This window comes from Phascolarctos cinereus, unplaced genomic scaffold (assembly GCF_003287225.1).
Source record: "Phascolarctos cinereus isolate Bilbo 61053 unplaced genomic scaffold, phaCin_HiC Scaffold_726;HRSCAF=1367, whole genome shotgun sequence".
Lineage (NCBI taxonomy): Eukaryota > Metazoa > Chordata > Mammalia > Diprotodontia > Phascolarctidae > Phascolarctos > Phascolarctos cinereus.
The window spans coordinates 53,030,277-53,044,614 of NW_027556098.1; the positions used below are offsets into that span (position 1 = coordinate 53,030,277).

The 14,338-nt window shown below is 33.5% G+C and overlaps 1 protein-coding gene across 5 annotated transcripts in view; it reads left to right on the forward strand.

The window, feature by feature from the left end:
- CRYZL1 (crystallin zeta like 1) overlaps positions 1-14,338 on the forward strand; it is a 68,073-nt gene that overhangs the window by 39,487 nt on the left and 14,248 nt on the right. For 3 of the 5 annotated variants that reach the window (XM_020995925.2, XM_020995923.2, XM_020995921.2), the window contains 5 exons: positions 674-742; positions 7,030-7,163; positions 8,496-8,607; positions 11,650-11,670; positions 12,155-12,253. In XM_020995925.2, the coding sequence (XP_020851584.1) occupies positions 674-742; positions 7,030-7,163; positions 8,496-8,607; positions 11,650-11,670; positions 12,155-12,253 (435 nt within the window). The remainder of the gene's footprint in view (positions 1-673; positions 743-7,029; positions 7,164-8,495; positions 8,608-11,649; positions 11,671-12,154; positions 12,254-14,338) is intronic. The other 2 variants (XM_020995924.2, XM_020995922.2) reach the window with 1 other exon arrangement.

Here is a 14,338-nt window from a genome sequence, read left to right on the forward strand (position 1 = left end):
ACTTCATTTTTGATGCTATGATGCCGTATTATTAGTGGTATATTAGACTTCCATTAATCTCTGAGTTGGTGAAGGGCACAAGAAACCATAGGAAGGAAGAATGTTTTTAGAGCCCAGCTTAGCTAGAGCAGAATATACCATATACATTGACCTATTTGTAATTTTTCCAGGCTGCTGCTGTGACGTGGAGAAAAATGTCAGTAGGTCTAATAGAATATGGCTGAGTTATGTAAAAGAATTATTCTTCTTCCTTTTTCTCTTCATTTCACTTTCCCTTTTTCTTTTATTTCTGTCTTTGTTCTAACTCCATAGAAAGGCTGTACCCAACAGGAGTTCTGGGTTGTTTTTTTTTAACCCACATACAAAAAGAAACCAGAAAAGTGATTGAAAGAGAGAGAGAGAGAGAGAGAGAGAGAGAGAGAGAGAGAGAGAAAGAAGAAAACTTGCAATTCTAGAAAAGTGAAATAACTATTATTACCTTCTTTTTTTTTTATAGTAAACCCTGCCTTGTAAATGACTTATAATCTCAATGCCAGTTCATCAGAACAACCATGAAAAACCTTTTGGCAGCAATTAATTTCTGCCAGGCTTTCCTTTAAGAGAAAAAGCTTATTGATTATGAACATTAAATTTAGATTTACTTTTCTGATTTAACTTTTTTTTTTCCCCTAAGGAATTTTGCCATTGGATTCTGAAGAATCTGGTGTCTGTGAAATTGTTAGAATACATGAGCATTACTTGGGTATGTTACAATCCAGCCTTTTCTAAGATTTTATTAATCTTATCTTCACTCATATATAATAGGTTATTGTTACTCAATTTTCATTATATCTACTCAGTGGGTACCTAAGGAATGAAATGTGTATTCCGACTAAACTTTGTGAAAAGCCCTTTAAGTTTTACTTTCTAGGACTACTAGCTTTAATAAGTTTGTACATTTCCCACAAGGTGTAATTTCCACTGTGGGCTTTTGATTTCTCACCCTGAGCTAATTTGAAGTAAAAACTAAAATTAACACCAAACCTTGGCATATCTGAAATTGGAAAGAATGGTTGAGTACTATATATACTAGTCCTTGGCTTCTGTTGTTAGTATATTTGAGATTTACTTATTCATTTTATTTTTTAAATGAAAATGAATTGTTTTTAAATGTTTAAGCCATTTGGTTCTATTATTTATCTTTATCTCCTAATTGTTTAAATAAAAGTGGATATGGTTCCTAATTTGAACTAAGCTAACAAATCATTGTCAAGTAGAGATCTTTGAGGACCTGCTTTAAATACACAATTAAGAATGATTTTTAATTTGTAGATTTAATATATAGATGAATATTTTTTTAAAAAATTTTGCTTTATTGGTGGTGGATTCACCCTTTTCATTTTTGATACTGGTAATTTGGTTTTCTTCTTTTTTTTAAATTAAATTAACCAAAAGTTTATCTATTTTATTGGTTTGGTTTTTTTTTCAGAAAACCAGCTTTTAGTTTTATTTTATTAGTTCAACAGTTTTCTTAATTTCAATTTTATTAATCTCTCTTTTGGTTTTCAGAATTTCTAATTTGGTATTTAATTGGGGATTTTCAGTTTGTTCTTTTTCTACTTTTTTTGGTTGCATGCCCAATTCATTGATCTCCTTTTTCTTTATTTTAGTCATGTAAGCATTTAGAGATATAAAACTTCTCCTAAGAACTGCTTTTGCTGCATCCCATAAGTTTTGGTATGTTGTCTCATTATTTTCATTCTTTTGGATGAAGAAATGCTGAAAACCAAAGGAAAAATACTGAAAACCACCAACGAAGAGATTGTTAAAACAATAATTAGGAACTATTTTGCCCAACTGTATGCCAATAAATTTGACAATCTTAGTGAAATGAATGAATATTTACAAAAATATAAATTGTGCAGATTAACAGAAGAGGAAGTAAAATACTTAAATACCCCATCTCAGAAAAGGAAATTGAACAAGCCATCAATGAACTCCCTGGGAAAAAATCTCCAGGGCCAGATGGATTTACAAGCAAATTCTATCAAACATTTAAAGAACAATTAATACCAATGCTGTATAGACTATTGGGGAAAAAGTCAAAGAAAGAGACCTACCAAATTCTTTTTATGATACAAATATGGTGCTGATACCTAAACTGCGAAGAGTCAAAACAGAGAAAGAAAATTATAGACTAATTTCTCTAATGAATATAGATGCAAAAATTTTTAAGAAAAATATTAGCAAACAGATTACAGTAGCTTATCACAAGAATAATACACTATGACCAGGTAGGATTTACACCAGGAATTCAGGGCTGGTTCAATATTAGGAAAACTATCAGCATAACTGATCCTATCAACAACAAAACTAACAGAAACCACATGATCATCTCAATAGATGCAGACAAAGCTTTTAACAAAATACAACACCCATTCCTATTAAAAACACTAGACAGCATAGGAATAAATGGAGGGTTCCTTAAAATGATAAGTAGCATCTACTAAAACCTTCAACAAGTATCATATGTAATAAATAAACCTAGAAGCATTTCCAATAAGATCAGGGTGAAACAAGGATGTCCATTATCACCACTTTTATTCAATATAATACTGGAAATGCTAACTTTAGCAATCAGAGAAGAAAAAGAAATGGAAGGTATTAGAATAGGCAAAGAAGAAACAAAGCTATTGCTCTTTGCAGATGATATATACTTAGAGAATCCTAGAGAATCAAGTAAAAAACTACTTGATAATAAACACCTTTAACAAAATTGCAGGCTATAAAATAACTCCCTGTAAATCATCAACATTTCTATATATTACAACAAAGCCCAACAGCAAGAATAGAGAAATTCCACTTAAAGTTACTGTAGACATTATAAAATATTTAGGAATCTACCTGCTGAAACAAACACAGGAAATATGTGAGCACAATTATAAAACACTTTCCACACAAATAAAGTCAGATCTAAATAATTGGAAAACCATCAGTTACTTATGGGTAGGCTGAGCTAATATAATAAAAATGACAATTCTACCTAAACTAATTTACTTATTCAGTGCCATACCAATCAAACTACCAAAAATTATTTTATAGAGCTAGAAAAAATAGTAACAAGATTCATCTGGAATAACAAAAGGTCCAGAATATCAAGGAAACTAATGAAAGGAAATTCAGGGGAAGGGGGCCTAGCCATTCCAGATCTTAAATTGTATTATAAAGCAGCAATCATCAAAACTACTTGGTACTGGCTAAGAAATAGAGTGGTGGATCAGTGGAATAGGTTAGATACACAAGACACAGTAGTCAATGACTATAGTAATCTACTGTTTGATAAACCCAATGACCTCAGCTTCTGGGATAAGAACTCACTATTTGACAAAATCTTCTGGGAAATATGGAAAACAGTATGGCAGAAACTAGGCATAGACCAAAATCTTACACCATATACCAAAATAAAGTCAAAATGGGTGCATGATTTAGATATAAAGGCTGATACTATAAGCAAACTAGGAGAGCAAGGAATAGTTTACCTATCAGATTTATGGATAATGGGAGAATTTATGACCAAACAGGAGATAGAGAACATTATGAAATGCAAAATGGATAATTTTTTTTTTCTTTTTGGTGAGGCAATTGGGGTTAAGTGACTGGCCCAGGGTCACTACAGCTAGTAAGTGTCAAGTGTCTGAGCCTGGATTTAAACTTAGGTCCTTCTGATTCCACTGAGCCACCTAGCTGCCCCATCACAATCCCTATTGATTACAGAAATGCAAATCAATACAACTCTGAGGTACCACATCACACCTATCAGATTGGCCAACATGACAGAACAGGAAAATGAAAAATGTTGAAGATGTGGGAAAATTGGAATGCTAATGCATTGTTGGTAGAGTTGTGAATTGATCCACCCATTTGAGAGAGCAATTTGGAACTATGTCCAAAGGGCTATAAAAATTTGCATACCCTTTGACCCAGCAATAGCACTTCTAAGGCTGTATCCCAAAGAGATCATAAAAATGGGAAAAGGACCCATATGTACAAAAATATTTGTAGCAGCTCTTTTTGTGGTGGCAAAGAATTGGATATTGAGGGGATACTCATCATTTGGGGAATAGCTGAACAAGTTGTGGTATGTGAGTGTAATGGAATATTATTGTTCTATAAGAAATGATGAGCAGACAGACTTCAGAAAAACCTGGAAAGATTTGTATGGACTGATGCTGAGTGAAGTAAACAGAATCAGGAGAACATTGTACATAGTAACAGCCACGTTGTTCCATGACTAACTTGGATAGACATAGTCCTTCTCAGCAATGCAAGGATCTAAGCCATCTCCAAAAGTATCATAATGGAAAATGCTATCCATATCCAGAGAAAGAACTATGGAGTTTGAATGCAGATTTAAGCATACTGTTTGTTCTTTTTTTTCTTCTGTTGTGTTTTGTTTCCTCATTTTTGTGGTTCTTCCTATTGGTTCTAATTCTTCCTTACAACATGACTAATGTGAAAATATGTTTAATAGTAATGTATGTGTAGAGCCTATATCAGGTTGTACACCGTCTTGAGGAGAGAAGGGGAGAAAAATTGAAAACTCAAAAGCTTATGGAAGTGATTTTTGAAAACTAAAAATAAATTAATAAAGAAAAGAATGAAGTAAATATTTTTTTTTTGCTGTACTACAGAAGTAAACCATTTCCTTATGCAGTATTTTTTTGGTACTCTTCATGTGTTTAACAGGTTTGTTTTTTTAAGTGGAAAAAAAAAACCAGAAGAGCCTGCCTTTTGGAATTGATGTGCATTTCAAATTAGGGGGGTTTAAGTTATAGTGTGTTTCTGTTCTTAGAATTTTCAGGTAGCATTTTATCATTATGATTTCAGCAAGAGGAAAAAAATCAATAATTTAATTTCAAAATTAAATTCATAATTTTAAAATGTTTTTACAGCTGTTAAACTATAGACACATTGAATACACATATAAATTCCTACAAGCCTAAGTCCTACACATAGAATTACACCTAGTAATATAGCTAAAATGTTTTTTCCTATTTATTCCTTAATAAAGGGCAGTTTCTCAGTCCCTTTGCAGTAAAAACCTTAGTTTATCAATTGTTTATTCATTCTACAGTTAGAAAGGGCAACCAGTAGCTCTGTTACAAGAAGTTCTATTTATCCCATAGAGCAATCTTGGGTAGTTGATGTAAATATTCTGTCTTTTTTCATTTATATTCATCTGAATGCCACCAAATGTGGCTTCTGTGGAAGATATTTAGCTACAAACCACTGCTGTTTTATTTAAAATTATTAGGATTGAGTTTACAGTGTGACAGAGTAGAACGTTTTAGAAGACCAGAGGCCCTGGGTTCAAATCTTAGCCCAGGCATATACTATGTTTGTGATTGTCCAAGTCTCTTAATCTTTCTAGTTAAGAGAAAATCTCAGCTTCTTCATCTGTAAAATAAGGGTTTTTTGGAGTCATTGACCTCTAAGATCTCTTCTAGCTCTAAATCTATAATCCCAGGACTTTCTATTATTTTGTTATAGAAAAAAACTTAATAATGGAAACTTGGTTATTTCTGAATTATTCATAATTATGTATAATAGAGTAGATGAAAGGCAAAATTAATTTCATTATAGATATCCCAACCCATACTCAATCAGGACAGTAGCCCCATAAAATGGCTTTCTTAGTTTGCTTTTGGATTAATGTACCCTAAGACAAGTTCAAAAGGCAATAAACAAAAATTACAGGTATGCCTGGTTATAAAGAAATAATATGCCAAAACTTTCCCTAACAATTTATAAAAATGAGATTAGTTCAGAATGCATTATCTGAATATTAAATGTTTATTGAAATGGCATTTCTCAATTGTCTTGTTTCCTACTCCATGTTTAATGTTGCTTCAGCACTTCTTTCCACAACTGACTGAAATGGAACCATTGAGCTATGGCATAAAGTGCATTGACTTTGTAGTCAGAGGATCTTGGAAAAGAGTTGTCTATTAGCCATTAAGTACTAGTGGGGCCCACCAGTTCCAAATTATAGTAAGCAAAAAAATATACTGGGCCTGGTATACATCATCCCGACTGACATTGTCTTAACTTTTTTATTACCTATATCCATCTTTCTCACCATATGACAATGATTTGATCAGGTTGTTGTTTATGTTTTTCGGTATTATCTGAAAGAAACCTAAGAGGTCATCTCTTCCAAATCCTTTTTTGCTACTTAAACCATTTTCTAAAATTAGCTGTCTTTCCTTTTTAGGCAATTGTTAGAAAAAAAGTAACTACTTCACAACCTTCCTCAGTAGTTTGCTTTCAATATACACACATAAATATTTAATATATTTTCACATGTGTGTATGTACTTTTGTCTAGATTGTAATTTCATTGGGATGAGATCTGAGACACCTAAATGACATAGTGAAAAGAATGCTGGACTTGGACTCAGGAAAACTTAAGTTCAAATACTACCTCAGATACTTACTAGCTGATTTATCTAGGTCAAGCCATTTAACCTTTGTCAGTTTCCTTGTCTGTAATATAAAGGGATTAGATCTGATAGCCACCCACTAAAGTCCTGCCAAACTCTAAATCTATAATTCTGTAAAACTCCTTCCACCCATACAGATCAGTGCTCATCTTTAATTTACAATCTTAGAAAATTATCTGGGGCACATAGCTAGTATATACCAGAGGCATATCCATTCTGCCTCCTTGCCTATCAGTCTTTTCATGCAACATAAACTTTGTTGTAAAGAAACAAATGGTGATTATGATACCTTGCATATTAGAATATCAGAAACCTGTAAAACATCTATCATTTTCCCCATTTTACAGAAGTCAAAAGTAAGGTACAGTGAAATTTATATGTTAGTCAGTCAAATCATAAGTTAATCTATAATGTGGGTCTACACTGCCTAATAAGGAAATTGGCTTTGCTTTTCTTTTTCTCTAAAGTATTCAATAGTAAGATATAATGTCAAACGCTAATAAAAATAACCTTTTTTGCCTTTTTCTTCTATTATTCTCTTTGCATAGTACATAAACCAGAAAAGGTCACATGGGCTGAAGCGGCAGGAGTGATCCGTGATGGGATACGTTCCTACACAGCTCTGCATTCTCTTTCTCATCTTTCTCCTGGAAAATCAGTGCTCATAATGGATGGAGCGAGTGTGGGTACAGTAATTCTGTGTTAGAATCAGAGTATTATAAAAACAAAGTAAACCAGGGAATCAAAAAACAGACTGCCCATTCTGCTATCCTAGTCCTTATGCTAATAATGCTCTATATCTTCCATTGTCACATTTTGTGTTGGCATTGAGTGGCTTTCATCAGTCTATCAAATGTGACCAGAAGCATGTGCTAGATGTAGCATTTACCTTTACTCTGAACCTCCTAAAGAAGTTCAAAAGAAAACAACCTAAATTAATGTGTTATAAGTTTGATACATATCTGTAGGCATAGCCCATGAGTACCTGAGGCTTATACTTGAGACATTTTAACCTGCTTTCAAAGAAAGGCCAGGAAAAAGGCATCCTCTCCATCTGCAGCTAAATGAAAAATATAAATCTCCCATGAGTTTCACAACAGTTTTTCCTCAGTTATGAATTTGTGAACTAAACTTCTAACTTTAGTATTCTTATCTTGTGAACAATACATCTAAAATATTATACCATTTTCATTATTTTTTCTGCAATATCTATAAACTTAAGAGGTTGTTAAAGGCACTTTGGTCTTAGGGCTAAACACTGGCCTCATAGGAATCCTTCCTCACTGATTCACTGTTCTTTAAAACTGAAATAATAAAAGTTTGCACTATGTTTATGTCAAGTGTTACTGGAAGGATATTGGGTTTTAAAATGCTTTGATCTTCAAAGAGAAGGGAGTCTCATAGCTACATATGTGTGTATTTATAGATATATAAAATAGAATTAGTTCAGAGTATGTTGCTAGTGAGGCCAAAGGTCATAGGTTTATTCCTCTGAAAAGGTCATTTAGCTTTTCTCATTGCCATGGCCATAGACTTTATCCCTAAGTCTTGCCAGTTATCTACAAAATATATCTACTATTTCATTCAGCATCTAGCACAGGGCCTGGAACATAAACGCTTATTATGTTGAGTTGAACTGTTACAAGGAAGTGAGAGTGAAACAGCTTAGGTTTAGCCACTCTTGAAAAACAACTAAAATATCTGCCATCTTGGCCAGGAGTAAGAAAGAACATCTTGAATATAGGATATTAAGTAATACATATCAGAAAATTGCATTCTTTTATTATCACCATCTTGAAAGAATAATAACTCCCTTTCTATGTCACAAACTTTAGGAACTCCACAAATCAAATTAGATGTGCTCTCAGACACATTCATTATGGTCTTGAATTCATATGTGTATATAAATTAATATAAAAAAGAATATATATATGTGTGTGTGTGTGTACACATATACATATACATATCTATATCTATATATATATATATATATATGTATTTCCTTTGTACACAGGCATTTGGTACAATAGCTATACAGTTAGCACACCACAGAGGGGCCAAAGTTATTTCGACAGCATACAGTCTTGAAGATAAACAATATCTTGAAAGACTTAGGCCTGCAATAGGTAAGTTATATTTCTTAATATATTCTTAGTACAAAGTTTTGAAGATAAAGTATATTGTACAATTTTAATTCTTACTATAAATAAAAAAAATTTCAAAGTAAATATTTTTTAAAATAAAAAATTTTCTCTCTGTGCTAAATTAGTTTATTTAATTTTAAGCTACTTTTTATGTTTTATATCACATTTTTGTCTCTCTATTCAGGCTTTTAAATAAAGTAAACTTGCTCCATTCAGCTAATCTGTTTCTACAATACTTGTTTTCTCATTTTTTATTTTTAAATTTTATTTAAGAATTTTATTCTTAAATTCTGTATGTGATTGCCTGAGGTAAGTATGTGATCCTCTTGAATTTGGTTTGACAGGAGTTTTCTTGTCTGCTGAAAGATGGGGGGGGGGCGGGGAGGGAGCAGATGGTAGAATGGAGATACACTTTTGAAAAGCCTTAACATGCTTGAACAGTCATGAGGACAGAAAGGAACATCATAAAGAAAAGAGAGCTGGAAAGGAAATACTAAAAAGAGGAAAAGAAAAGGTAGAAAAGGCATGGAAAAGAGTAGTAGGAACCAAAGAGTTAAATTCAAAAAAAGAAAAGAAGGGGGAAAAGAAGATGAAGCTGACAAAGGAGAAACCATTAAAAAAGGATAAAAAAGAAGACAACATTTGCCAAGTAGAGCAGCTTCTTGCTACTCCATTTACATTCTTGTCATGCTACTCTGTAAGTTCTGCATCACTGGGGAAATTGCATTCCTTTTGTCCATGTTGACCGTGGTGCTGTGTGTCACTGCCACCACGATCATTGGGCCAGGTTGTTGAGAGGTTACATCATAGTGGTGCAGCTTCTATCTGTGCTACCACTAAGACAGAATAAATAGAAGAAGCAGCAAGAGAAAAATAACAAAATAATAAGAAACATTTTCCTTGGATTTCTTCCCAGTCCAGTTTTTTCTTTGGCCAATACAGTCTTCCCTGCGCTTAAACCTCTACCTCCATCCCTAAATATATTTCAATTTGAAGATGCTGCTTAATATACCTGAAGGGGGACGTTTCATTGTCCCAGCCTTGCAGAAGAGTAACTGTAGGGAAGGACCCTTCCACGATCCTGATAAGTAACCTCTAGGATAGAGTAGTACTAAACAATAGTACTAAAGGGCTTACCTGCCAGCATTGCTCAATGTTTGGTACGTTCATAGGGTGCAATAATTGTGGTCACTTATCTCTTAAGCTCAATTTGGAAAACATCACAGGCAAGAGTAGGCACAAGTTGGGTTACAAGCCCATCATTGTATTAATACATTTACATTTTTGCTGTAGGAAAGGGAAAAACATAGGACAAATCCAAACTATCCCAATACTGTGTACATATAAATGTGTAAGAATTTTCAATCAGCAAGCATTTGCTAAGACTCATACTATGTATCAACCAGGACTTAAGCACTAAGGGTAAAAATAAAAATATAAATGTATTAAACACCTACTATGTTCCAGGCACTGTGCTAAGCACTGGTACAAAGAAAGGCAAAGGACAGCTCCTGTTCTCAAGGAGCTCACAGTCTAATGGGAGAAACATCCTGTGAAAAAGCATGAAGCCCACAGATGGACTTTTTTGTGGGGGAAGCAGCAAAAAGCAAAAATTCTTTAACTGAATTGAAGCATCCATGAAAAGGAATCATTTATAAATGAGCCTACCTTGGTAGGTTGAAGGCACCTGCTACGTAGCTGGGAAAGGCTTTAAATATCAGAGGAGTTTGTGATTGATTTTAGTAATCATTGGAAATCATTGTGGTCTATTGAACATGAAAGTAACATGATCAAACCTTTGTTTTAGGAATCACACTTTGACAGCTTTGTAAGAAAATGGATTGGAGAAGGGAGAGACTTGAGGCAGGAAGAAGAATTAGAAAATCCTTGTTGTATGGATAAAAGATGATGAGGGCCTGAACTAGAGTTGTGGCCATGTGATTAGAAAGAAGGGGAAGGATGTAAGAGATATTTCAGAGGTAGAACTGACAGGACTTGGCAATTGAATGGATATGTGGAGTGGAGGGTAAAAAGTCCAGTATGACTCCAAGATTACAAACCTGGGCAACTGGAAAGACAGTCATAACTTTGAAGCAAGTTGGAGAAGTTATCAAGAGCATTGAATTTTAGGGAAAAGATAATGAGTTCTCTTTTGAATTTGAGATGACTATAATAGCCCAACTGTTTTAAAGTATAGGTGGTTGGTAATGTGTGACTGAAGCTTAGACAAGACACCAGATATGTAGATCTGGAAGTGATAAGAGCTAATGAGGTCAAGAGATATATAGAGGAAAACATGGAAGAGGGTTTAGGATAGAGTCTTGGAATAAACACACAATTAGGGGATGGGATGTTGATCAAGTGAAAGGAAAGCCAAGAGAAGGAAGTATCAAAAAACCCAGAAAGTACAAAATAGCTGGGAGGAAAACAGTGGTCTTCATTGTTAATTCATTCATTGTCCTGCAGAGGACATATAGAGGGATGCTGATTGAAAAAAGACCATCACATTTGGCAATTGAGATTGTTACCAAATATGATGCATTATTCTACCTCGTTCCTTTCATGGGAGAGGTTCAGAGAAGACGTGAGGAGGCTTTGAGTGGGCAGTGTTGCATATGCTATCAGACACAATGTGACCATTGGTTTTATGGAATTATGGCTTTTTAGGAAAATAATCTTTGTTACAACAGAAAGATTGATAGATAGAAGCAAGGATATATTTGCAACTTAATGTGATATAAAAACAAAAGGCATCAGTAAAACCTCAAATAAGGAGAATTATAATTTCTTCATGTATTCAGGCTAATAATTGAAAGGCTTTTGCCATCTTTGGTAAGAGAGAGTATTGATACCCTTTTTTGTGTCCTGTTGTGGGAAATTTTTAAAAATTCTGTAGTTCTTATATAGTACTGAAGAATAATCATTTGTTGGGTTTGATTTGGTTAAGTTTTACTACTCAAGTGCTAAAAATAATCATGTTCTTTTTCTATATCCTCATTTTGGGGTATGCCTATGTTTGAGAAGGACTAAAACAACCCTTGGTAGGTAAGTACTGTGCTGCCTACATCCATTTGGTTCTATTAAGGGTAAAAAGTATCAATTATATCTGAACAAATAGGGACCCGAAGCCAAGATTGAAATTTCATAATTGTCTTTCATTTGAATCAAGTGATTCTATTGAATTAAATATTTGTGTATTTTGGATTTGTACATAGATTATAGATCCATCATTTTGAATAATTCATGTCCAGTATGTACTTAGGACTCCTTGATCCTTTATGTCTATATTTTCTGAATTAGAGCTGTCTAATTTACCATTTACTTCTTCAACTAGTTCCTTAAAATTGTATCAGGTCAAAAGTATAATTTTGGTTTGTATTTTTTTTTCTTTTTTAATTTGTCAATCACTTAACACATTTTGGAGGACAGAATTTTTCTTAGCTTTTTTATAGTCTTCCAACCTCAATCTATGATGAGTACGTTTTGATTGAGAATATTGTGTAATTGCCTGATTTTCTGTCCTTTATAGTGCGAGTGATAGATGTGTCTAATGGAAAAGTTGATGTTGCTGAAAGCTGTTTGGAAGAAACAGGTGGCATAGGAGTAGATATTATCCTAGATGCTGGAGGTTTGTAATCACTGAAGAAGAAATATGCTAAATAAATACCATTTGTACTTCTTTAGTTGGTTGAATTTCAAAGATGACCTTTTTAAAAATAACATCTGTGATGATCAAATGTGGGTTCTTACAATAATGTACAAGAACAAGAAATGATGAATTAAGAAATCATTAATTGAGGTCATTTCTTATACTTCTTTTGTCAGTTCAAAGAATTCATTCATTTAAGCTGAGGTCTCCTTTGTTACCAGTGGGTCTGCTGGTAAATGTTTAACAACTGGCTCTCTGGGGAAAAAATTTGTATACGTAACATACTTTTTTGATTAATCTGCATTATTAACGGTTTCTCCATCACTTTTTTTAAGTTTAGATAGCAAAACAACAGATAAAGCCCTGTTGTTTGGCATTTTCTGATTTCCAAGTTATTAATGCTCACACTGAAAACTGAACAATTGGCTTTTGTGAGCCAGTTGAAGATGGCTCCAGCACATACTTCTGTTATTAATTTCATTTGTATATCTTAGAGAAACTTGAATCTCACTAATAATTATGAATTACACGGTTTTTTTCTTATTTCAGAGTATGGCTACTCTGGTATTTGCATTTAAATAGGCTGATATTTCTCAGGAAGCTAATAAAAGATTACTCTCCATAAGAAAACTATAAACAGGACCATAATTAATAAACTTACTAAGGTTTGTCCCAGGTTTATGGACATTACCCCCAAGTTATCAGTTAGACTATATCACTGTGGTGTCAGACACTTGATAATTCCAAGAAAGGACTGGCTAAGACCTTTTCCTCCTACCCTCTATACCAGACCATAGGGGAATACAGCTGCCCCCATTTCTTGAGCATTTTTATTAGCATCAAAGAATAACCTCAGGTCTGGTGTTGGTCACTAGAAATTGATCAGAGGATTATAAAGGAAGGAGCATGAACTTGAGTGGGTTCAGAATGACAGGGATTCAGCAAACATGTATTAAGCACATTACCAGGCTAAGCACAAAAACAAAATTGAAGCAATCCCTGTAGTAATGTAGCTCACATTCTACAAATTTTCTACAAAGAGAATATGTGCTTGCCTCAAGGATTATGTTTGTTCCTTTTTCACTTATTTGGCTTTAACAAGCAGTCATTTATTCAGAAAAATATTTACTGGGCAACCACTTTCAGGTAGGTACTTAAGTTAGTTGCTGTTACACAAAGAATAACCTTAACTACTATACTCTGTCTAAAGAACAGCCAGTTGGGCATTTTTTGTATTTTTACCCATAGCTTAAAAAGTTACTTTTGGTATCATTGAATGAGGAAGACAGTGATTTAAAACTTAGGAAAATGACTTCATTTTTGTTAATATGTACCACCTTTTACAGAAACTATAACTCAAAACATTTTTAAAAGTAGAAGTATATGTATATATTTTTCGCCTGAACAAGTTAATGAAAAAGAATTCATTAGTTTGGAAACTTAAATGACTGTTTCAGAAAAGGAAATTGGATCAGAAGTTTTGAGTTCCTTTTAAAGTCCAAGATTCTGTAAAGTATGATTGCTGTGAATATCTGTAATTTCAAACATGCAGACTGCACCAAACCAGATTAAATATAATTGGGAAATATGTAACAAAATGAATAGAAGTACAATTAAATACAAGTAACATTCATTACATTTTAAAACTAAGTCCATACATGGCCCACAAGGATCCTTATGTACAACCTAGTGGCCCCGTTTCTATTTGAGTTTGACACCACTGTTGTAATAAAATATGAGTACGAGGGGCGGCTAGGTGATGCAGTGGATAGAGCCTGAAGTCAGGAGGACCTGAGTTCAAATGTGGCCTCAAACCAAACACTTGACACTCATTAGCTGTGTGACCCTGAGCAAGTCACTTAATCCCAATTGCCTAAAAACAACTACAACAAAAAATATGGGTACAGTATTTTAAAAATGCAGCTTTTTTAAAACTGATTTTTTAAAGTCATCTGTCATGTTAGCTTTATGGTTAAATTACCACAGTAAATTATTTGTCATTAAACCTGGCCTACTTTTCAAATGTATGTAGATTTTCACATTTGAATTCATTTATATTTAGAA